The sequence below is a fragment of the Pongo abelii genome, chromosome 10, assembly GCF_028885655.2.
Source record: "Pongo abelii isolate AG06213 chromosome 10, NHGRI_mPonAbe1-v2.0_pri, whole genome shotgun sequence".
NCBI lineage: Eukaryota > Metazoa > Chordata > Mammalia > Primates > Hominidae > Pongo > Pongo abelii.
In genome coordinates, this window is record NC_071995.2 from 122181995 (window position 1) to 122207706 (window position 25712).

At 41.7% G+C, this 25712-nt stretch overlaps 1 protein-coding gene across 12 annotated transcripts in view; it reads right to left on the reverse strand.

Moving 5' to 3' along the window:
• SBNO1 (strawberry notch homolog 1) overlaps positions 1–25712 on the reverse strand; it is a 72471-nt gene that overhangs the window by 22957 nt on the left and 23802 nt on the right. For 7 of the 12 annotated variants that reach the window (XM_024256857.3, XM_024256856.3, XM_054528420.2 and 4 more), the window contains 18 exons: positions 22422–22518; positions 20080–20240; positions 17223–17356; positions 16369–16459; positions 14676–14837; positions 13836–13971; positions 13651–13756; positions 13370–13523; positions 12080–12262; positions 11428–11525; positions 9639–9790; positions 7507–7704; positions 6668–6835; positions 6401–6576; positions 5869–6000; positions 3210–3345; positions 1509–1621; positions 1334–1405 (listed from right to left, as the gene is read on the reverse strand). In XM_024256857.3, the coding sequence (XP_024112625.2) occupies positions 1334–1405; positions 1509–1621; positions 3210–3345; positions 5869–6000; positions 6401–6576; positions 6668–6835; positions 7507–7704; positions 9639–9790; positions 11428–11525; positions 12080–12262; positions 13370–13523; positions 13651–13756; positions 13836–13971; positions 14676–14837; positions 16369–16459; positions 17223–17356; positions 20080–20240; positions 22422–22518 (2469 nt within the window). The remainder of the gene's footprint in view (positions 1–1333; positions 1406–1508; positions 1622–3209; positions 3346–5868; positions 6001–6400; positions 6577–6667; positions 6836–7506; positions 7705–9638; positions 9791–11427; positions 11526–12079; positions 12263–13369; positions 13524–13650; positions 13757–13835; positions 13972–14675; positions 14838–16368; positions 16460–17222; positions 17357–20079; positions 20241–22421; positions 22519–25712) is intronic. The other 5 variants (XM_063712292.1, XM_063712296.1, XM_063712295.1 and 2 more) reach the window with 1 other exon arrangement.

The window sequence follows — 25712 nt, forward strand, 5'->3', positions numbered from 1 at the left end:
ATGGCGTTGTTGTGCTCCAGCCTGGGCGACAAGAGCAAAAAACTCCCTCTCAACAAAACCCCAAAAAACTCACAAACTTATTGTACCAAAGATTCAAAAAAGCAATTCTCAATTATCTTTATATGTATTTCTTTATTTTTTCTTTTTTTGGAGACAGAGTTTCGCTCATCGCCCAGGCTAGAGTGTAATGGACCGATCTCTACTCACTGAAACCTCTGCCTCCCGGGTTCAAGCGGTTCTCCTGCCTCAGCCTCCCAAGTAGCTGGGATTATAGGTGCCTGCCACCATGCCCAACTAATTTTTTTTTTTTCTTTGAGACAGAGTCTTGCTCTGTCAACAGGCTGGAGTGCAGTGGTGTAAACTCGGCTCATTGCAACCTCTGCATCCCAGGTTGAAGTGATTTTCCTGCCTCAGCCTCCCAAGTAGCTAGGACTACAGGCGCACACTACCACGCCCAGCTAATTTTTCTATTTTTAGTAGAGACAGGGTTTCACCATGTTGGCCAGGATGGTCTCGATCTCTTGATCTCGTGATCCGCACACCTCAGTCTCCCAAAGTGCTGGATTACAGGCGTCAGCTACTGTGCCCAGCCACGCCCAACTAATTTTTGTATAATTTTTTGAGACAGAGTCTTGCCCTATTGCCCAGGCTGGAGTGCAGTGGCATGATCTCGGCTCACGGCAACCTCCGCCTCCCAAGTAGCTGGGACTACAGATGCATGCCACCACGCCCGTCTAATTTTTTGTATTTTTAGTACAGATGGGGTTTCACTATGTTGGTCAGGCTGGTCTCGAACTCCTGACCTCAGGTGACCCACCTGCCTTGGCCTCCCAAAGTTCTGGGATTATAGGCGTGAGCAACTGACCCTGGCCTAATTTTTGTATTTTTTTTTAGTACAGATGTGGTTGCACCATTTTGGCCAGGCTGGTCTCGAACTCCTGACCTCAGGTGATCCACCCGCCTTGGCCTCCGAAAGTGCTGGGATTACAGACATGAGCCACAGGGCCTGGCCTTTATATATATTTTATACTGCCTAGTTCATGTCTCTACACATAACAAACATGAGAAAAATTAACTTCCTTTGCTTCTGAGAACTCAGTTAATTCATTCTCATTTATTCTTGTTTTCCAAAAGGAATAAAGACAACTACATTGCTGTACTGATACTTAACATGTGATCTAACATACATGTGAAATTCTGTCTTATAGGAAGCCATGATTTTAAAGCAAATGCATAGGAGAGGCAGTTTTGTTTTAGACAGTAACTACTTTTCTTTCGTGTTCCCTAAAGACACTATCACAAGTTTTCAGAGATACTGAAAATTGAAATGTACCTTATTATCAAAGTTGAACCTGCTCAGATCCCTAGATTCTGTTGCTCTTCTATCGCCATGTGTAAGTGCCCCCTATTAAAAACAAAAATTTCAATCAAGGCACAGGTAACCTTTTACCAGAAAACAGGTACAACAGATCATCATTTACACACAGCCACACAACTCCAAAACTCACCAAACTCTCAAGTCTTTTAGCAACAATAGATGCAAATCTTTGTTCTCCTGCCAGTTCAGAAATCAGAAAGACATACTCAGGAGCAGTAACTTGGTTTGATCTATGAGTACGTCCTGCAACGAAATTTTGTTTTAAAGATCATTGATTGTGTTCGCTGGACAGAGAATATTCTGAGATGTATTCCTAACATTTAACACTAAACTGGTATTGGGAAACCACTGAACTGGTATTGGGAAACCACTAAACAATAAAAATTACAGATAATGTAAAATTACCGTAACACACATAAAACTGCTCAATGACAGAAGTATTAGCATTGCTATCCCAATTTTGCTTAACCACATGTTACTGATGCACAGTTACTCTGGATTTTCCCAAAATTGTTTTTCAAATCATTGGTCACAAGAACATAAAGATGGAGGGAGGAGCTATGGGCCTTTGGTGAAGCTACTGAGGTTGGAAAAGCATAGGGAAGTAGCAGCTTCTCTGATATGGACCTAATACATCCTTAAGTTTTATAAGGACACTCCTTGAGGAGCCCTGTTCTTGGAACCCCACAAATTCCCACCACATATATATTTTTTACAACTTGTAAACAAGCAAAAAATGAATCCATAATGCATCATATACTATAAGGTATATATAACACTCCTTAAATGCAAGATCTGAGATTTCAAGATAAGATATAAGACATTAAACAGGATTTTTCTGTTGTTGTTGTTAGAGTGTCACTCTTGTTGCCAAAGCTGGAGTGCAATGGTATGATCTTGGCTCACTGCAACCTCCGCCTCCTGGGTTCAAGCAATTCTCCTGCCTCCGCCTCCTGAGTAGCCAGGATTACAGGCATGCGCCACCACGCCCGGCTAATTCTGTATTTTTAGTAGAGACAGGGTTCCTCCATGTTGGTCAGCCTGGTCTCGAACTCCCCACCTCAGGTGATCCGCCCACCTTAGCCTGCCAAAGTGCTGGGATTACAGGCGTGAGCCGCCGTGCCCAGCCTGTTTTTGTTTTTTGAGATAAGGTCACGCTCTGTCACCTAGGCTGGAGTGCAATGGTGAAATTATATCTCACTGCAACCTTGAACTCCTGGACTCAAGTAATCCTCCTACCTCAGCCTCCTGAGTAGCTAGGACTACAGGCACATGCCACCACACCCAGCCAGTTTTTCTTTTTTTTCTTTTTCTTTTTTTTTTTTTTGAGATGGAATCTCCCTACGTTGCCCAGGCTGGAGCGCAATGGCGTTAGCTCAGCTCACTGCAGCCTGCGCCTCCCAGGTTCAAGTGATTCTCCTGCCTCAGCACCGTAAGTAGCTGGCTGGGATTACAGGTGCGTGCCAACACACCCAGTTAATTTTTGTATTTTTAGTAGAGGCTGGGTTTCACCATGTTGACCAGGCTGGTCTCAAACTATTACCTCAAGTGAACACCCACCTCAGCCTCCCCAAGTGCTGGGATTACAGGCACGAGCCACTGCTTTCAGCTCAGTTTTTCTTTTCTTTTGGTGGAGATAGGGTCTCACTGTGTTGCCCAGGCTGGTCTCAAACTCCCGGACTCAAGTTATCCTCCCACCGTGGCCTCCCAAAATGTTGGGATTATAGGCATGAGCCGCTGTGCCCGGCCTAAACCTAGGTTTTGATATGCACAAATTTACCCCAATGACTCCTAGCTATCCATTAAGTGAAATCCAGTTGTAGGAACTTACCGAATTGTTGAATTGCTCTATCAGCGCTCCAGGGTAATTCTAAAGTCATATGAACTCTTCGCCTTTGATTTTTAGCTCTCCTATCTGCTTGCAATGAAATACCCGAGCTGGCAGCTTCTGAGATGATAGCAATATTCTGTGTCAAATGTAAGGAAAATAAAGTCACTTTTGCATAAGAACAAGCAGGCCAGTGTCTTAAATGAAGTCCTTCAGCAGACTGCCTATTCTCTCCTTCTTTCTCAATAATAAAGACTTCCAGTTTTATTTCCCTGTCTCCCTTACGACTAAGTGTGAACATTCTCCAGCCAGCAAGGTGTAGGTAAAATGTATGATGCACAGGAAATGTCCTTAAAAGTAGGCGACACGCCCTTCTCATCCCCTTGTCTCCTCTCTGTTAGGTAAAATGTAGAGGTACTGACAGAGTCTGGAAAAGGTATCTTGGAATACAAAGGTGACTTGGAAATGGAGGCCCACATAATTAATGAACAACATGGAAGTTGCCTGGGCTTCAAGGGGGCTTACAAGCCCTGCTCCACCTACCCAAATGTGTCCATGAGAGAAATAATCTATCTTATTGCAGTCAACACTTAACAGACTTTATATTTTCTGTTATTTAACAACCAAAACTAATTCCAACTAATGTAATTCCTAATGCATATGGGCCTAGATTCATGAAGCAATTATATAAAATAACTAATACCTGTACATACAATCTTGAAAATACGTAACATTATCTTTTTGTATATGTAATTTTTTGAGACATGGTCTCACTCTGTCACACAAGCTGGAGTGCAGTGGTGCAATCATAGCTCTCTACAGTTTTCACCTCTCAAGCTCAAATGATCCTTTCACCTCAGCCTCCCCAGTAGCTGGGACTGTGGGCATGTGCCATCATGTGACTATTTTCCCTGTACAGAGTGGGGTCCCACTATGTTGCCCAGGCTGGTCTCAAACTCTTGTAATCCTAGTACTTTGAGAGGCCGAGGCAGATGGATCATTTGAGGTCAGGAGTTCAAGACCAGCCTGGCCAACATGGCGAAACCCTGTCTCTACTAAAAATACAAAAATTAGCCAGGTGTGGTGGTATGTGCCTATATTCCCAGCTACTCAGGAGGCTGAGGCAGAGAACTGCTTGAACCCGGGAGGTGGAGGTGGCAGTCAGCTGAGATCCAGCCTGGGGGACAAAGTGACGGTCCTTCTCAAACAGTCTACAGAAAGAGTCTCTGGGCCAGCACAGTAGCTCACGCCTATAATCCCAGCATTTTGGGAGGCAGAGGTGGGCACATCACTTGAGGTCCGGAGTTCAAGACCAGCCAGGTCAATATGGTGAAACCCGTCTCTGTCAAAAAATACAAAAATTAGCCAGGCATGGTGGCGCGTGCCTGCAGTCCCAGCTACTCGGGAGGCTGAGGCACAAGAATCACTTGGACCCAGGAGGTGAAGGTAGCAGTGAGTTGAGATCATGCCACTGCACTCCAGCCTGGGCAACAGAATAAGACTCTGTCTCAAAAAAAAAAAAAAAAAGAGTCTCTGGAGGCACCCAAAATCTCTACAATGGTTGGATATGGGAATGTAATCTGTAAGCCATTTACAGTAAATCATTTTAATATAATATGATATAGCAATAAACAGTGAAACCAAAGTTACTAGTAATATGGACACACATAAATATTTTAGTCTCAAAATCAGAATGACATTAGATGTCACAACACCAAGATGAACTAAGAGAACATTTTTTTTTTTTTTGAGACAGTCTCACTCTGTTGCCTAGGTGGGAGTGCAATGGTGCAGTCTTGGCTCACTGCAACCCCTGCCTCCCAGGTTCAAGCTATTCTCCTGCCTCAGCCTTCTGAGTAGCTGGGACTACAGGCACATGCCACCACACCCGACCAATTTTTGTATTTTTAGTAGAGATGGGGTTTCACCACGTTTGCCAGCCTGGTCTTGAACTCCTGACCTCATGATCTGCCCATCTCGGCCTCCCAAAGTGCTGGGATTACAGGCGTGAGCCACCACGCCCGGAGAGAACACAGTATTTTTATAACATGATTAAATATTTCAAAAGCCTCCAAAGCACTCAAGAGCCATATCTAATTCTATGCATTATACACAATACTTATTATATTCAATGATAAAATAATAAAAACATGCAAAATATTCAGTGAGTAAGGGCAATTACTAAAAAAATTTGCGTAATAGCTCTGTTGCCCAGGCTGGAGTGTAGTAGTGCGATCTCGGCTCACTGCAACGTGCACCGCCCAGGGTTAAGCTATCCTCCCACCTCTGCCTTCTGAGCAGCTGGGACTACAGGCATGCACTACCACAACCAGCTAATTTTTTGTATTTTCAGTAGAGACAGGGTTTCACCATGCTGCCCAGGCTGGTCTCAAACTCCAGAGCTCAAGTGATCTGCCCACCTTGGCCTCCCAAAGTGCTGGGATTACAGGCCTGAGCCACTGCACCCAGCCAATACTTATTATATTCAATGATAAAATAATAAAAACACATACAATATTCAGTATGTACAATTACTAAAAAATACAGAATGACAATACTGAATGGACATGACTTATATTAAAAGGAAAAAAATTCTTCTAAAGCTTAATCTAAATATACAGGCATTGTTCTTTTCACTGAGAAGCATCCCAGTAAAACATACCTTATCTCCATCCATAAATCGTTGTTTTTCTGTGATGTTTAGTATTTCCACAGGCACATCAAGTTCAGATCTTGACTCATAAGATATGCTTCCATCATCATTGCTCACAACCCGTCCCTTGCGGCCAGTCATCTGAGAAGCCAAACAATGTCATTACAATGAAGGTATCTGACTGCGGTGGACGGACTCAGTGCCTCTTTCCTTGAAGACACTTGGGAGATAAGAGCACAGGCTGTGCTGCACCACGCACTGAAGGATACAGAACACTGCAACACAGTCCCTGGAAAAACCTCGACACATGGCCACAATCACAAAAGATGCGTGACAAGTGCAGTAACTAGGACCAGTGGCTTGGGACAGACACTCAGATATTGCAGGCAGCAGTTCATTGGATGTAGGATGGCAACTAAAGTAGAACAAGAATTCTATGATCTAAGAAATTTAGATTATTATGTGAAGATGGTCAAAATACAACTCATTTTACAGGGGTTCAAATGGCAAAAATGTCACCAAGAGATACAGGCCTATTTACCTCAGCAACATTCTCAGGGCCACCAAGTTCATCGATAAGTTCATCCAGGGTATTAGGGGGGAGGTCTTCAGCTAATTTTTCTAGCTTATCAAGCAGGTCTTTCTTCATCTGCTGAGCCCTTTCCACAGCATCCTGACTTGTTATAAGGCTACTGTTACTGTTGGTGTTACTGTTAGCTAGATAAAGAACATTTGTTAAAAGTTAGTACAAAGTTTAAATATTTTTGTTTAAAAGAGTATTTCAAAAAGGAAGTTTCTATATGGATACCTGGTGTACTGTTAGGAGCAGGTGAGATAACTGGCGTAGATGAAAAACTAGGTCGTTTTGATCCAAGACCTGACGCTAATAAGGCACTTTGAATAGAATCTGGATCTATACTTTTCTTCTTTTTTTTCTCTTTGTTTTTCTTGTGGTCTTTTCTGATTAACCAGGGATCTGAGTGTTAAGGAAAGATACATGTCAAATCATTTGTTAAAACAAGTACAGAATCTTCAAAGGAAACAACCTTTGAAATTTTTTTTTTTTTTGAGACGATGTTTCGCTGTTGTAGCCCAGGCTGCAGTGCAATGGCGCAATCTTGGCTTACTGCAATCTCCACCTCCTGGGTTCAAGCGATTCTCCTGCCTCAGCCTCCTGAGTAGCTGGGATTACAGGCATGTGCCACCACACCTGGCTAATTTTGTATTTTTAGTAGAGATGGGGTTTTTCCACGTTGGTCAGGCTGGTCTTGAATTCCCAGCCTCAGGTGATCCACCCACCTCAGCCTCCCCAAATTGCTGGGATTACAGGCATGAGCCACCGCGCCCGGATGAAATTTTTTATATTGTTAACTGGTAACTTATCACCACCTACATTGGTCCATCCATACACCATGGGGTACAAATCCATGTTTTCAAGTTAAAAATAACTGCACGAAATTGAGGTTATCTTCTCACATATATGAGGCTCAAACCTCCAGAAGGTAGATAAGCCTGGAGCTTTCCACCAAGCAAAGATTATAATCTGTGTGATCATTTGTACTATACAGAAGAAAAGGTTTCATATCCCATTTTCAAATATACTGAAATATTATATGCTGTCGAGTATATTTAATATACTGAACTTACCATTTTCATCATCCTCACTAGACTCATCTATAAATGGGTTGAAATCGTCATCATCTCCAGAACTCATGTTTTTAGAGCTCTCATAGTCACTTTCTTCATTATCAGAGGCATCAGATTCACTTCCACTGTTGTCAGAACTGCTACCAGTGAGGCCACCTACTTTTCGTGCTTTTTTGGCTTCTCGAGTTATTTCTTCACCTACCCTCAGCCACAAACAAGAGAGTCAGCCCAAATTCAATGTTTCTTAAGATCCAGTACATCATATTTAGTTCATGAATTAATTCAAATGAAAAGTGCAGAGGAAAAGTATTTATGTAAGTCAAAAAACAAACAGAATTCACAAACCAGCGCTAACCTTTTGGACTTCCATAAAAAATAAGGTTATAAACATTTAGTCTGAAAAAGAAATTGGATACAAAAGTACTAAGTCAAGACTGCTTTCAAGTGCACAAGTTTCAAAACAAATTCAGGACAACAGAGTAAAAGCAGAACCTCTGGCATAGTCACAATTTGACTGTGTATCAGATTTGAGAAGAGGCCTAATAATTACAGGTTTATAGACATAGAACACTTAGAAAATCAATAGAAAATCAATTTATAAAACCTTTTTATTTTTGGAGACAGGGCCTCACTGTTGCCCAGGCTGGAGTACAGTGGCACAATCATAGCTCACTGCAGCCTCGACTTCCCTGGCTCATGTGATCCTCCCACCTCAGCCACCCAAGTACCTGGGACTACAGGCACATGCGACCATGACATTTTTTTTTTCCCAGTGTCTACTGTCTCCCAGGCTAAAGTGCAGTGGCATAATCTTGGCTCACTGCAACCTCCGCCTCCCGAGTTCAAGTGATTCTAATGCCTCAGCCTCCCGTGTAGCTGGGATTATAAGGCGCCCCTGCCACCAGGCCTGGCTAAGTTTTGTATTTTAAGTAGAGACGGGGTTTTGCCATGTTGGCCAGGCTGGTCTCGAACTCCTGACCTCAGGTGATCCGCCTGCTTCAGCCTCCCAAAAAGCTGGGATTACAGGCGTGAGCCACCGTGCCCAGCGAGAAGTCAACTCCTAAAACCGAAACAGGGCTGGGCGGGATGGCTCACACCTGTAATCCCAGCACTTTGGGAGGCCTAGGTAGGCGCATTGCTTAAGCTCAGGAGTTCGAGACCAGCCTGGCCAACATGGTGAAACCCCGTCTCTACTAAAAATACAAAAATTAGCAGGGCGTGGTGGTGCATGCCTGTAATCCCAGCTCCTTGAACCAAGGAGGCAGAGGTTGCAGTGAGCCAAGATGGTGCCACTGCACTCCAGCTTGGGTAACGGAGACCCTCTCTCAAAAAAAAAAAAAAAAAAAAAAAAAAAAAAGAAAAGGCTCTTTTAAAGAAGACTACTGAAACACCCAGCTCTCTATATATTAAAAAACAGGTCTGACAATACAAAGACACAGGTTTTAGTTCCCATGCATCATGAACTATCTTTGTGAACCTAGGAAAACTCTTTAACCTTTAAATCTTTCTGTGCTTTAATGACCTCTGTCTATAAAATTGGAAAAATAAGACCTAATTTCATATGGACCTTTGCCAGGTTATATGGTAGAATGTATACAGCCAAGTGCTTAACACACTGCCAACCACCAGTGAATTGCTCAATTCCTAATTTAAAATGGGGATAACTTGTGCATTCAAAATCGTACAAGTGACAGTGAAAATCTGGAACCATTTGTGAATTCATGGAAGGCAGTTCATTCCCAAAATACAGCCACTTTAAAATGCTTATATTTTAATTTCAACTCTATTTTCGACGTCAACTATTTTTTCTTTCTTTTTTTTTTTTTTTGAGATGGAGTCTCACTCTGTCACCCAGGCTGGAGTGTAGTGGTGCTATCTCGGCTCAATGCAAGCTCCGCCTCCTGGGTTCACAACATTCTCCTGCCTCAGTCTCCCGAGTAGCTGGGACTACAGGCGCCCACCATGATGCCCGGCTAATTTTTTGTATTTTTAGTAGAGATGGGGTTTGTGTTAGCCAGGATGGTCTCGATCTCCTGACCTCGTGATCTGCCCACCTCAGCCTCCCAAAGTGCTGGCATTACAAGGTGTGAGCCACCACGCCTAGCCTATTTTTTCTTTTTTAAAGTACTCACCTTTCCGCTTCTTTATTTTATTTTCTTTACAAGGACTATCTCTCGGTGAACTGTTGTTACTTGGAGCTGTCAAATCAATTCCTAGTAAACTATAAAGTTTTTTCCTGTCTGGAGCAGGAAAATGTTTTTCAATGAGTGACTGCAACACACCTCTGTAGGAGAGAAACAGCAACAATTACTGCTTCAGTTGACAAAATAATTATATGTAAAGTATTATTAAATATATTAAAATATATCTTTTTCAGTTTTACAAAATACTGATAAACGAGCTCAAATAAATTTTAATTTTCTAGCCCAAAGCTGTCCAACTAAATAATAAGAATGCAAGCCAAACCACATACACAATTATTGTATTTTCTGGTAGCTTACATTAAAAAAGTAAAAAAAAAATAAATAAAACTGGTGGAACTAATTTTAATAATACATTTTATTTAACTCAATATACCATGTCAACACATGTTTTACATTCTTTTCTCTTAAGGAGTCTTTGAAACCTGGCTCAGTACACATATAATAACATCTCAATACGGACCAGTCATTTCAACTCCTCAATAGCCACATGTGACAAGTGGCTGCCATTCTGGACACGGTAGTTCTAGGCAATTATGTACAGAAAAATACAGATTAGCAGGTGTATGTCTTGCTTTTTTTTTTTTTGAGATGGAGTCTCTCTGTCACCCAGGCTGGAGTGCAATGGTGCAATCTCAGCTCACTGCAACCTCCGCCTCCTGGGTTCAAGCAATTCTTCTGCCTCAGCCTCTCCAGTAGCTGGGATTACAGGTGCCCACCACCACGCCTGGCTAGTTTTTGTATTTTTAGTAGACACGGGGCTTCACCGTGTTGGCCAGGCTGGTCTCAAACTCCTGACCTCTGGTGATCCGCCAGACTCAGCCTCCCAAAGTGCCTGGATTACAGGCGTGAGCCCCATGTACTACTTTAAAAGGAGCATTTGAATGCATCCCGAGGCACAAAATAGTAGAGTAGCAAGTTTATTTTGCTCAGTTTACTACGAGTTCGAATTTGGAGGTTAGGCAAACTAAAAACAATGCCTAAAACATTTTAAAATCTATTTCTGAAGATCTCATGCTTATTTTCAACTTTTAAAGTAGACTTTGTTTATTTTTTTTTTGAGACAGGGTCTCACTCTGCCGCCCAGAGTGGAGTGTAGTGGGTGCGATCGTGGCTCACTGCAACCTCCACCTCACGGGTTCAAGGGGTTCTCCTGCCTCAGCCTCCCAGGTAGGTGGGACTACAGGGCGTGTGCCACCACACCCAACTAATTTTTTTATTTTTAGTCGAGATGGGGTTTCACCATTTTGGCCAGGCTGGTCTCGAACTACCGACCTCAAGTGATGCGCCCACGTTGACCTCCCAAAGTGCTGAGATTACAGCTGTGAGCCATCATGCTCAGCCAACTCATAAAGCAGACTTCGTTATATTAGGACAAACTATAGTTACTGTTCCTGTGGATAACGGTAATTTCAAATACAGTACACTAAAACTGAAACTAAACCAAGCTGTCACAGATTTCCAAGATGTACAAGACAAACAAAATCAAGCCCTTCTGTTAGTTCACATACTCTGTGTAATACTGGCAAAATGCTCAACATTTTAGGATTATGAGATTTCTGTTATTGTTTTCCAATAGATACACTGTTACAAAAAAACAGAAAACTCAGATCAAGAAAACTTAAAGATGATGCAGGTGAATCAAAAGTTTTGTCTCCAGGAAATGCCCACATCGCAACTAATGTAAGTAAGAACTCAAAAAGAAAAACAAAAACATTACTTGGCGGTTGAAACAAAATCATTCAATTCTCCCCCGCCCTCTTCCAAAGCTTCTAATGTTCTAGCTTCTCCTGTAGACTGCAGACCAATTACAACACACTGGAGAAAAAAGAAAACATGTTAATTACAAATAATAATGTTTGTGGCTTCTTACCAAGACATATTTTAAACATTTAGCTAAACAAAGATTTCAAACAAGAATGTCCTCATTATTATAAAACACACATTTGTTTTACTTATTTCTTCTATATATTTGAGACAGGTTATGTGTCAAAAATTTAGGCAGGAGATAGGATTACAGACAGTAGTAAGTATGAGTGAAGCCCCTGCCCTTGTAGAGTTTATAGTATCTTATGCTTTAAGTAGATAAATATTCACCAAAAAGAAAAAACCTTAACGCAATACACATCCATATGTTACCAGTGCTACCAGCTATGGATGACCAATTATAGTGATGTTTACTTTGTTATACTTTTCTGAACTCTCTAAATTCTCTAAGCAGGCATTGCTTTTATAATTTTAAGAAATGTATTTTTTAGAAGTTTTACTATCCTTTAGGAAAACCAGATTTTACAAGCAGAAAACCTCAGCACCCACAAAGACTAAACAACATAACCCCAAAACAATCTCTATTAATGAGTTCTTCTACTTACTTTTCCATTCTTGATTTCCTCTCGAGCTAGTTGCACAACCCTTTTAACTTTGGATGCTATGCATAAGTATTTGAAGAACCTCTGGTGAGCAGACCAGAATTGACCCCACATGGACTTCTTCATTCGTTGCTCAGCATCAATCAGATCTGCAGCTTGCTGAAACCGCTCTCTGGCGATGACCCACTGAAGATACATAATCAACATTTTAGACACTTCATCTCTGAGTCTAGTTATTTAAAAATACCAATTAAATCAAAATAATGTTAAGTGCAAGGCCATTTAATATTAATTTAATAAATCATCTTTAGTAACTTGGGAATCTATTTCTCAGGATACTCACACAGTTGTCTCAAGTTTCTTATTACCTAATGGAGTCATTTTAGAAAATAATGTGATTTTAAGAACTATGCAACTGAAATAAATGGCTATAACTTATGAATTACCTTAACAAAACGAAAACATGGACAATCTGAAATATAAGAACACTGGTTAGGCCAGGCGCAGTGGCTGATGCCCAGCACTTTGGGAGGCTGAGGCAGGTGGATCGCTTGAGCCCAGGAGTTCCAGATCAGGCTGGGCAACACTGTAAAACCTCATCTCTACCAAAAAATACAAAAATCAGCCAGGCACATTGACTCGTGCCTGCAGTCCCTGCTACTCAGGAGGCAGAGTTCGGAGGACTCCTTGAACCTGGGAGGTAGAGGTTGCAGTAAGCCAAAATCACACCACTGTACTTCAGTCTGGGCGACAGAGTAAGACCCTGCTTCAATTAAAAAAACAAACAAACAAAAAAAACAAAACCAAAAAAACCACAATGGTTAAACAGCCTATCATCTGGTAACTCATCTGTTTTTTTTTTTTTTTTTTGTCTGTTTTTGTTTTTGTTTTGCAATGGAGTCGCCCTCTGTTACCCAAACTGGAGTGCAGTGGCACCATCTTGGCTCACTGCAACCTCCGCCTCCTGGGTTCAAGCAATTCTCCTGCCTCAGCCTCCCCAAGTAGCTGGCACTACGGGCACGCGCCACCATGCCCAGCTAATTTTTTTGCGTATTTTTAGTAGAGATGAGGTTTCAACATGTAGGCCAGGCTGGTCTTGAACTCTTGACTTCAGGTGACCTGCTTGCCTCAGCCTCCCAAAATGCTGAGGCATGAGACACCGTGCCTGGCTTCATCTGTTGTTTTATAGTAGAAATACATTCCCATGGGCAGGAGGCATTGCAATCGCCAAAACTAACAGAAACATTATCAGATACATTAAATAAACACTAGGAATTAAGAAAAATTCCTCACCAGCTTGACAGCTTTGTTATACATTTTAACATAGCTCTGAGAAAGAAGAACTTCCTCAATTTTGAAGGTCACTCCAGTAAAGCTCAGCTGTCGAGCAATGTACATTCCTCTAAGCTTCATATCCATAGCGACTATTTCCATGGCACCAACTCCTCTGAATAAAATTAAAACATACAGTAACTACCAATACAGTAGAATTTTAACATACAGAGAATGGGCTTTAGGAATAACACATTTCTGAGATTGCTACTGAGAAGAGTATATACCATAAACTGCATTACCTCCGTTCTACTGCTTGAATAAAATCACTGAATTCTCTAAATGGAGTACCCTCACCCCATATGCCAAGACGGTTCATATAGGCCATGTTGCGTGGTTCAGAAGCACCTGAAAATCGCACAAATGCAATATATTATAGTTGAAAAAATAACCTACAATATATATTTTTAAATAAATAAATACTCACCAGTTGCACTAGCATAAACAACCCTGGCTTTTGGCAATTTGTTCTGAAGCTCTAAAACTGCTAAGCCTGTCTTGGTTGGCTTTGAAGAACCAACAGGACATAAGTTTTTGGCTTTATGACACTCATCAAACACTATCTAAATGGAATGAATTAAGGAATGTTATCACATTAGTATTAAGAATCTCCAGTCTTTTAAGAAGAGTTAACTTTTATTTCCCTGAGGCCTTCTGATTGCCTACTTCATGACTGCAAATACAAAGGAAGTCCTATGGGCCTTTCCCCAGTTACATCCTCCTCCCTCTCTAGCCTCAAAGACATTCACTGAATTTGGAATTTAAACCAGCAATTTGCCTCTAAATTAGAACAGAGAAAAGAACCCACTGCAGCAAGAAATTGTTATCTGGTAACTTGTAAAAGTAGAAGCATGATTGGTAACCAACTTAATCAGCATTTCAAAAAGTGACGTTCCTCATGCAGGACAGTTAAAAGATATACTGTGAACAAGTTTGGGACCACTAAGTTCTAACAGTTTTCTTTCCCTTAGTCTTCTCGGGTATTCTGCTATCTAAATATGCAATGTTAATCCTCAAAAGGGGAATACAGTATTCAGTATTCCTCGTATCTATTAACATTTTTCTAAACCAGGAGGTTAAACATTGGCCTCCTATCTGACAGGTAAAAAAACCGAATCAACTTTCCAATCCCTTTGGACACTAGGTAATCATTAAAGTTTTCACTCCAGCAACTCGTTTAATCTCAAGATTCCTGTTTCCCAAAGGTCTACTCTTTTATAATTTTCTTGTCGTTAAAAAATAGAAAAATATTTGCCATAAAGGATACCACTCCATCGAAGTCATCACCGCACCAATGCAGAAGTTGTTTTAACCTAGTTTTATACTTGCCGCCAGACTGGCTTTCACCAATAAGTGAAGAGTAAGTAGCAAAAATAACACCCTTTTTCACACTCCCATTATGTTTGGAAGAAATTTTTCCGTATTTAAACTAAAAAAGAAAACAAAAGAATTTAGTTAATTAGTATACCTTTCTCTCTGAAACATTTATCCCAACTAAACATTCACAAGCAGGAACTCTTGTTAGGCCCATGACAGGCTTCAGAAAACACAAAAGTACAGAGATGCAAATTTATTTGTATAAATGTACACAACACAAACACACAACTTTATAGTACAAAAATCCAGTTTTTGGTAGGGCACAGTGGCTCACACCTGTAATCCCAACACTTTTGGAAGTCAAGGTGGGTGGATTGCTTGAGCTCAGGAGTTCCAAGACCAGCCCGGCCAACATAGTGAAACCCCATCTCTACAAAAAATACAAAAATTTGCCAGGCATCGTGGCACGTGTCTGCAGTCCCAGCTACCACAGAGGCTGAGGTAGGAGAACTGCTTGAGCCTGGGAGACGGAGGCTGCAGTGAGCCGAGATTGTGCCACTGCACTTCAGCCTGGGAAACAGAGCTGATATATATATATTTTTTTTAATCCAGTTTTCAAAGTCTTAAAAACTTTAACACCACAAAAAAAAAAAAAAAAAAAAAAAAAAAAACCTAAAAACCAGACAAACTCCCCCATAAGAAAAAAAGTCACAATTTACAAATATTTATTGTGCACTTACTATATGCAAAACACTGATTAATTTCTGATACGTAAGAATTATGAGTAGTTGTTAATGTGTCTAATACTACTATGAAATAAAAAAAAAACATTCTAGATGCCACTTACATCCTTTTAGTTCTGAATTGCATACAGTCATTCAAGACACAGTACTTTATAGCTACAAATCCACCCAGTAAAACCCACCCTAACAAGCCACTATTTAGGGCAACACTGAATTCAACTTAGGAGTCACATGGGAAGTAAAGGTGCAGTTACTTGTTTTCAAAGGGCTACTAGGGAGGCCCTTCCAGGAACCCTATCAGTCCATTTTAACCTTATAACACCAACAATTGGTGCATGCATAGTAAGTCAATAAAGATTTGCTAACTGAACCTTAACATTCTAAAACACACTGGCACACACTGTCTTTCAGCTCACAGAATTGTTTTCACGAGAGCAGAGGTACAGGTAACGCAAGTCCATTAGCTGTACAAATACTGAAACCAGTCTGCCCAAGCCATAACTATCTACATCGCATATGATTTGGTGACCTATAGTGCAAGGTATGTCACCTGTCTAAACTGTACCCTTATGGCATATAAACTATAAAAGAAAGATAAAAATAACACTGAAAATTGAGAGAATCAACTGGTGTGCACTGTACACTTAAGAGGACATCTCAATTCGGACTGGTCATTTACACTGCTCAATAGCCACAGGTGATGAGTGGCTACTGCCTGTCAGTGTTTAGCACATAGGAATCCACAAACCAACAATAGTGGCTAGCACTCACTATGCTTTCTGTGGAGTAACATCAAAGTTTTCCAAAAAGTTTCCCCTTATATACATAGCTATTATTATTGTCATCTCATAGATGAGTCAGTATTTATTGAATGACCAACTGAATAAAAAGATTTCATACCTTATTTAATGAATGAACCAAAATGTTTTTTGCTCCAATATCTCTTAAATCTCTTTCAGCATCATACTTTAAGTCATTTGAAACACTAAACCTGCCAAAATATTAAAAAGCACAAATTAAATACAAATTATATCATTCTAGAATTCAGGAATTAATAAAGCCAGGTCTTGACACTTAAAAAAAAAAAAAAAGAAAAAGAAAATACACTTACTCATTAAAACCCATCCCACTGAGTGCAGTGGCTCACACCCGTAATCCCAGCACTTTGGGAGCCTGAGGCAGGAGGACTGCTTGAGCCCAGGAGTTCGAGACCAGCCTGAGCAACACAGGAAGAGCCCGTATCTACAAAAAATTAGCCAAGCATGGTAGTGCACGCCTGTAGTCCCAGCTACTCAAGAGGATGAGGCAGGAGAATTGCTTGAACCCCTGAGGTAGAGGCTGCAGTGAGCCATGAATATGCCACAGCACTCCAGCCTGGGTGACAAAGATCCTGTCTTGATGCAGAAGGGGGATCCCATCCCCACATGCTAAAGTAATTACTAACAAAATCTTCCATAGCCAGTTCTTTTTAATTTTCGTTTTTATTTATTTTTGAGATGGAGTCGCACGCTGTCGCCCAGGCTGGAGTGCAGTGGAACAATCTCGGCTCACTGCAAGCTATGCCTCCTGGGTTCACACCATTCTCCTGCCTCAGCCTCCCGAGTAGCTGGGACTACAGGCGCCCACCACGACACCCGGCTAATTTTTTGTATTTTTAGTAGAGACGGAGTTTCACCGTGTTAGCCAGGATGGTCTCGATCTCCTAACCTCGTGATCCGCTGCGCCTGGCCCACAGCCAGTTTTTAAACACTTACCACAATGCTCGTTTTCTACTCAACAAATAATTTTCATAGATGATTCCTGCTATTGTCCTTCCTTTTCCTACACCAGCACCGTCACCTATTAAGAAGCCAGCACGATCTCCATTAGGTAGGAAAGTTTCATGTTGCTGAAAAACAAAAGGCTGCTAATTAATATAATCCTTCAGATATTTTGGTGATCAGTCTTTCATACACTGTTTTAGGAATAGGAATATATTGATGTTATGTTGTTTTGTATATGTATTTTGTGACTTTATTTTTACATAAATTTCATAAAGTTGTGGATTTTTTTTTGAGACGGAGTCTCGCTCTGTTGCCCAGGCTGGAGTGCAGTGGCACGATCTTGGCTCACTGCAACCTCTGCCTCCCAGGTTCACACCATTCTCCTTCCTCAGCCTCCTGAGTAGCTGGGACTACAGGCGCCCGCCACCACGCCTGGCTAATTTTTTGTATTTTTAGTAGAAACAGGGTTTCACCATGTTAGCCAGGATGATCTCGATCTCCTGACCTCGTGATCTGCCCGCCTCAGCCACCCAAAGTGCTGGGATTACAGGCGTGAGGCACTGCACCCAGCCAAATTTTATAGTTTTGGCTTTTAATGTGGATACTTTCTTTTTTCTTTTCTTTTTTTGAAACGGAGTCTCGCTCTGTCGCCAGGCTGGAGTGCAGTGGCACAATCTCGGCTCACTGCAACCTCCGAATTCCTGTTCAAGCTATTCTCCTGCCTCAGCCTCCCGAGTAGCTGGGATTACAGGCATGCACCACCACGCCCAGCTAATTTTTTGTATTTTTAGTAAACAGGGTTTCACCACGTTGACCAGGATGGTCTCGATCTCCTGACCTCATGACGCGCCCGCCTCGGCCTCCCAAAGTGCTGGGATTACAGGCGTGAGTCACTGCGCCTAGCTCAATGTGAATACTTTCTACATATTTACTGTATATTATTTCCTGCTACTCTTCCATGCACCAGGTAATGAAAAAGTTAACAAATTGGTGAGGAGCCCGCCATACCCCTTATCAACGCTTGCAGAATCAAACAAAGTTTTCTTTTGTTTGTTTTTGTTTTTGTTTTGTTTTGTTTTTGAGACAGTTTTGCTCTTGTTGCCCAGGCTAGAGTGCAATGGCACAATCTCAGCTCACTGCAACCCCCGCCTCCTGAGTTCAATTGATTCTCCTGCCTCAGCCTCCTGAGTAGCCGGGATTACAGGCATGTGGCCACCACACACAGCTAGTTGTTGTATTTTTAGTAGAGACGGGGTTTCACCATGTTGGCCAGGCTGGTCTCGAACTCCCGACCTCAGGTGATCCGCCAGCTTCAGCCTCCCAAAGTGCTGGGATTACAGGCATGGGCCACTGTGCCCGGCCAGTGGTTTTTTTCTTTTTTTGAGACAGTCTCACTCTGTCGTCCAGGCTGGAGCGCAGTGGCACAATCTCGGCTCACTGCAACCTCCACCTCCTGGGTTCAGGTGATTCTCCTGACTTAGCTTCCCGAGTAGATGGCACTACAGGTGTGCACCACAATGCCTGGCTAATTTTTGTATTTTTGGTAGAGACAGGGTTTCACCACGTTGGCCAGGCTGGTCTCAAACTCCTGACCTCACGGTGACCCGCCTGCCTTGGCCTCCCCAAGTACTGGGATTCGGCCGGGCACGGTGGCTCACACCTGTAATCCCAGCACTTTGGGAGGCCGAGGTGGGTGGATCACGAGGTCAGGAGATCGAGACCATTTTGGCTAACACGGTAAAATCCCATCTCCACTAAAAATAGAAAAAATTAGCCGGGCATGGCGGTGGGCACCTGTAGTCCCAGCTACTCGGGAGGCTGAGGCAGAAGAATGGCGTGAACCTGGGAGGCGGAGGTTCCAGTGAGCCAAGGTCGTACCACTGCACTCCAGCCTGGGCGACACAGCGAGACCCCATCTCAAAAAAAAAAGTGCTGGGATTACAGGCGTGAGCCACCATGCCCAGCCAAATTAAAAGTTTTATATCACACAAAATATGGAGTATAAATGGCTATTTTGGTCATTACTTATTTTACAGATATGGAATATGACTGAAATCATTTCAAGACAACTGTTTAACTCTACCTCACATCGTTTTAAAAGCCCACACAACACCCCACTGTCCAATAATATCACAGTTTATGCAATTACCCCCCAATAATGTGGATGCTCAAATCTTTTCCAGCTGGGGGGACAAAAGGTACAACAAATATCATTCTGCATATGTTCTTATCTAACAGTTTTAGGGAACACACTCCTAGGAATGGGTATATATACACACACATATACATATATATAATTTTTTTTTTTTTGAGACAGGGTCTCGTTCCCATCACCCAGGCTGGAGTGACAAGATCACAGCTTACTGCAGCCTTGACTTCCCAGGCTGAGGTGATTCCCCTACCTCAGCTTCCCAAGAAACTGGGACTACAGGCGCGTGCCACTACACTCAGCCAAATTTTTGTATTTTTCGTAGACATGATGTTTCACCATGTTACCCAGACTGATCTTGAACTCCTGGGCTCAAGCAATCCACCCACCTCAGCCTCCCAAACTGCTGGGATTGCAGACATGAGCCACTGCGCCTGGTCGATATACATATTTTTAATTTTAACAGATATTCCCAGTAAATTCCAAGAAAGTTATAACATTTGCCATTTCCACTGGAAATGCACTATCTGTATCTCTGCTACACTTCTAAAATTTAATTTTCCAACACATTAAACTTTCATAAAAATCACATTTACAAGGTTTTCATACAAGGAAAAGTTACCTTTAGATTGAAACAACTATGTTATACAGAATAGGATAAAATAATTATTGTATTAATTATGAAATATTATTGCTTACCTGGGCTGCATATGTAATTGCCTCAAGCTGCAATGCTGATAACCAGCCATTATCAATGGTTTCCTCAGAAATGGATGTTTTGTACCAAACATCAGGAGGAGTAACACTGGATAAAGAGCTGGTTTCCACTACAGCATCTGGATGACGTAGGCCAATTTTTACTAAACAAAAATGTAAAAACATTTTATTTTAACTATTCTAAGTAATAACATTTCCAGTTTCATTATAAGATAGTTCAATGTTTTTCTTATAACATAGAAAAAAATAATTAAAAAGTATTCACTCTGGGCTTCCATAAAAAGTAACTGATGATAAATACTATCTATATTTGACTAAAATGATTTATCAACTACATATGGTTAAAACAGAGATTTGGGCCAGGTGGGTGGCTCACGCCTGTAATCCCAGCACTTTGGGAGGCCGAGGTGGAGGGATCACTTGAGGTCAGGCGTTCAAGACCAGAATGGCCAACATAGCAAAACCTTATCTCTACTAAAAATACAAAAATTAGCTGGGCACGTTGGCACGAGCCTGTAATCCCAGCTACTCAGGAGGCTGAGGAACGAGGATTGCTTGAACCCAGGAGACGGAGGTTGCAGTGAGCCGAGACTGCCACTGCACTCCAGCCTGAGTGATGGAGTGAGACTCTGTCTCAAAAAATAAATAAATAAAATTAAATAATAAATAAAATAAAAGTGATTTGCTGATTAAAAAAAAGATCTAAAAAAACACCAACTTGGTTCATACCAGCAGGTTCTCTAGTAGTAACAGAACATAATGCCAGATTAAGGAGTTCAGTTACTTCAAGCATTCATTCAGTAAAACAAAAGTTTGCAATATAATTTTATTTTGAGGCTAGGCATGAAGGTTCATGCTTATAATCTCAGCACTTTGGGAGGCCAAAGCAGGAGTATCATTTGAGGCCAAGAGTTCAAGACCAGCCTTGGCAATATAGTGAGACCCTCATCTCTACAATTAAAATCCAAAAATTAGCTGGGCATGGTGGTGGGACCTGTGGTCCGAGCTACTCAGGAGGCTGAGGCAGGAGGATTGCTTGAGCCTTGAAGGCTGAGGCTACAGTGAGCTAAGACTGCACCACTGCCTGGCTGGGCATGGTGGCTCACGCCTGTAATCCCAGCACTTGGGAGGCCAAGGTGGGTGGATCTCCTGAGGTCAGGCATTCGAGATCAGCCTGGCCAACACGGTGAAACCCCATCTCTACTAAAAATACAAAAATCAGCCAGGCATGGTGGTGCACACCTGTAATCCTAGCTACTCAGGAGGCTGAAGCACAAGAATTGCTAGAATCCAGGAGGAATCCTGGGAGGTGGAGGTTGCAGTGAGGCAAGAGCATGCCACTGCACTCCAGACTGAGTAAAGAGCCAGACCCCATCTTAAAAAGAAGAATATATTTTACTTTGAAAAGTATTCGAAAGACAAACTTGGCTATAAAATTAAACAACCAAGTCCCCAAAAGGTACAACATGAATACATTAAAATAATGATCTGGAAGCTTTTTCTGTAAAGGGTCAGAGAATGATTTTGCCATTTTAGGCCATCCTGTCTCTTGTACAACTACTTAACATTGCCATTGTAGTGTCAACGCAGCCATAGATAATAAGTAAACCAATAAAACCTTATTTACTATAAAAGAGGGAGTGGTCCAGATTTAGTTTGCTGTCCTCTGGTTTAAAGGGCCATAAACTCTTTCAATCCTTTTGCAAAATGATTATTGGAATAAAAAATACAGAAGTTCAGATAGGACTCCTAAAATTCATTGCAGGTGACCAGAAAAGGATGGAATCTTGAGTCTATCAGTAGTTGATAAAAAAAAAAGAATTGTAGTTCAATTCAAATGGTATTATTAGTGGTTTTTTATACAAATCAAGACTACATGAAAGACAAATTCTAGACATAGATTTGTTTCCTATAATGAAAAAGTGAAAATTTTATGCAAATATTAAAAACCTAATTTTCAACTTCATACAGTGGCTGCTAAAAAAAGAACCATGTTATACAAAAGGGAGAAACAAAGTTAATTAAAAACTATGGAATTCAAATAGCACAATTATTTTTATAACTTCAATGTTTTTACAATTTTAGACAAGTTGTATTAAATATCTTAGCTTTATATATCTTTACAATTACCTTTGATTTTTATAATCACTACTCCTATGAACAAAATTAAAATAAAATCCAAGCTTCTTTAGTTTTGGTTTTAAAAGACTTTGACCTAAAACAAGATTCTAAATTTATATGGAAAAAACAAAACAAAACAAAAAGAACCAAAGAAACCACAGGAAAACTTTGATGTAAATATCTGACAACTCCCAAAGACTTACATTTTATTGGCATGTATTCTGCATAGGTTTCTGCATGACCCATTTCTTCTTCATCTTCTTCCTCTGGTTCATCATCTTCTTTTACAACAGGAACCTTCTGCAACACAGAAAGAGCACAATCAATCCCAAATCCAGGGACCAGACGCCCAGCCAACACACAGAAAAACTCTCTTGTAGCAACACCTACAAATTTCCATCATGGAAACATGACGCGTCACCTCAACACTCCCTAAAATCTGGGCCACACTTTGTGGCTTTCCTGCTTCTCCAATAATGAACACAGACAACGAGGACCTACTCTGTCTCTTACCCACAAATGGGTCACCACAAGACTCCATGTCCTTCCGGCCACCATCACGTCAAGCTACTTTCCCCTTCAATACTGCCTACCACCCCTCCTTGATGCCCAGAACTCTCTCTGCACTCAGACTTCGCCTTCATTCTAGTTCCAGGAGAAACAGCAAGCAGTGTGTCTGGCTCTTACTAGTGCAGAACTGGAGTGAAAAGAACTAGTGCAAAGGTGGATTGGCCCCAAAGGACCCTGCATCACCACAAGCAAGGCCTCTCAGTCTCACATCTCACCTTCTTCTCAGTTCACTTCTATTTGTCTGCTTTCCCGCATATCCTAAAACCAAAACCCCAGAAGACTGGAGTTTATTTTAGAGGCCCTTATGAAGAACAGAAAAATTTACTTCAGACTTCTGTGTCTCCACAGTTGCAATTGTGATCATATATAAGATGGCCATATAATTTTCCAAACCCTGGCACATTTGAGTTGGTGAGCTATTGAGGATTACACTGAGAAAACAGAAGTAAACCCAGACTGTCCTCGGCAAACCACGTGAATGGTCACCACAGTTATGCTTCCCTTTTCTTCCTCTACAGGATCTTAAAGGAATACAGGAAGATCCGGAACAAGCCACTTTTCATTACCAGTACAATCATTAGGCAACTGTTTATTAACATGCACTTGTTCAGGGAAGAATATAAAGAAACTGTTGTGAAACTCAGTACGCCAAGGGAAGAGGACAACAAAAACCTACAAGTTAAGGCAAATTAAGGCAAGATCAAGACAGCATTAAAAGTGAAGGACAGGCTCTTTTTTCATTTACCTCAGAATCTAGAGCAGAATATGGTTGCAAATAGATAATAAACGTGAAAAGGAAAAGAAGTGGGACATAACCATCCAATCAACATTAACCTATGGAGTCTTTAGATAAAATTTAAGAACTTGGAATGTTCTCAGAAATTATGCTAAAATAAAACTCAATTTCAGAAATTCGAGGCAAAATATGACTGGCCAAATGAATAGATTTGAATCCCAATTCTGCTGTTATTTAATTGTGTAGTCTGTTTTTTAATTTAGGCAAATTACCTAAATTCTGGGTCCTCTCCAACCCCACCGTCTAACTCTGTCCTCACTTATACAATATAAATGTATTCTATGTTAAGATAAGCAGCCTCCTTTCTCCCTCCATCCTTTATTCTCCTACCTAGAGTTTTTTAAAATCATCATAAAATTGATGATAATTGAATAACTGAAGGATAAGTTGGTAATACTGAAGGACCACTATATCCAGGGAACAAACAAGTAATACCTTGAAGCCAGGTGCATGTGAGATGGCAACTGACATCAAATTTAGGTCAAAGAGATAACTCGGGTGAGGGAGACCATGGTACCTGGGAAATGTTTGCCCAACACACCATGTAGATGTTCACTACACAATGCTGGGCAAATCTTACTAGATGGGGAACGTGGGCCTAAGGTTGTCAGGTACTCCCATTTTTCAAAATAACCGGGAAATCAGGATTTGTATATGTCAGCAAACAAATTCAAAATTCTTCAAAATACCATGAAGGCCAAACAAAACACATTTGTTGGCCAGGCGTGGTGGCTCACGCCTGTAATCCCAGCATTTGGGCAGCAGAGGTGGGCGGATCATCTGAGGTCAGGAGTTCAAGACCAGCCTGGCCAACATGGCAAAACCCCGTCTCTACTAAAAAATACAGGCCAGGCGCGGTGGCTCATGCCTGAAATCCCAGCACTTTGGGAGGCCAAGGCGGGTGAATCACGAGGTCAGGAGTTCAAGACCAGCCTGGCCAAAATGGTGATACCCCATCTCTACTAAAAAATACAAAAAAAAATTAGCAGGGCGTAGTGGCAGGCGCCTGTAATCCCAGCTACTTGGGAGGCTGAGGAAGAGAATTGCTTGAACCCGGGAAGAGGAGGTTGCAGTGAGCCAAGACTGCACCAATGCACTCCAGCCTGTGACAGAGCGAGACTCCATCTCAAAATAAATAAATAAAATAAAAGATACAAAAATTATCTGGGTGTGGTGGGGAGGGAGGGGGGGATGCCTGTAATCCCAGCTGCTTGGGAGGCTGAGGCAGGAGAATCACTTGAACCTGGGAGGCAGTGGTTGCAGTGAGCTGAGATCGCGCCACTGCCCTTCAGCCTGGGTGACAGCAAGACACTGTCTAAAAACACACACACACACACTGGTTGACTAGTTTGGTTGATGGGCTATCAGTTTGCAGTCTCTCTGAGATGTTACCTAACTGCTAAGACAATAAAAAACTTTTGGTATATAACGGACTGAAATGGAAATGTGAGAACCACATAAAACATTTCTTGAAGAAATATGCATTCTTAGTTTCCAAAAATCACCTTCCAAGTGCTGTTGGTAGACAATCACTAAGTAAACTGGGTACAGCCAGTAGCACTATTGTTCTCCTGGCTCCCATTCAAAACCTCAGCTACAGTTTGCTGCATTGTCTCCAATTCCATATTCCAGAACCAAGTCCCAAAATTCTTTTGGTATCGTTATGTACAATCATCTCTTTTTTCTTTTCCCCTTTCCGTTTTCCAATTCCCTCTGCAAGGTCTCTAGTACCCCTTCTTGCTTCCACCCCTTAGGTTAACCAACTTTTCAACCTCTCTCTTTTGCCTACTCCTACTCATCCCGAATCTGTCTTCCCTACCCCTTTACTCAGCCTGCACCCCAACTTCTCCTGAATCACTAACAGGTCCCTCCATGTCTACTGGCTCAATGGTGCTGGACTAAGTCCAAAGTCCTTCAAACTCAATTCAGCGCAGGGCACCTTGGCCTCCCAGCACTTTGGGAGGACGAGCTGGAGGGATCACTTGAGGTCAGGCATTCGAGACCAGCCTGGCCAAGGTGGTAAAACCCCATCTCTACTAAAAACACAAAAATTAGCCAGGCCTGGTGGCGGGCACCTGTAATCCCAGCTACTCAGGAAGCTGAGGCAGAAGAATCGCTTGAACCTGGG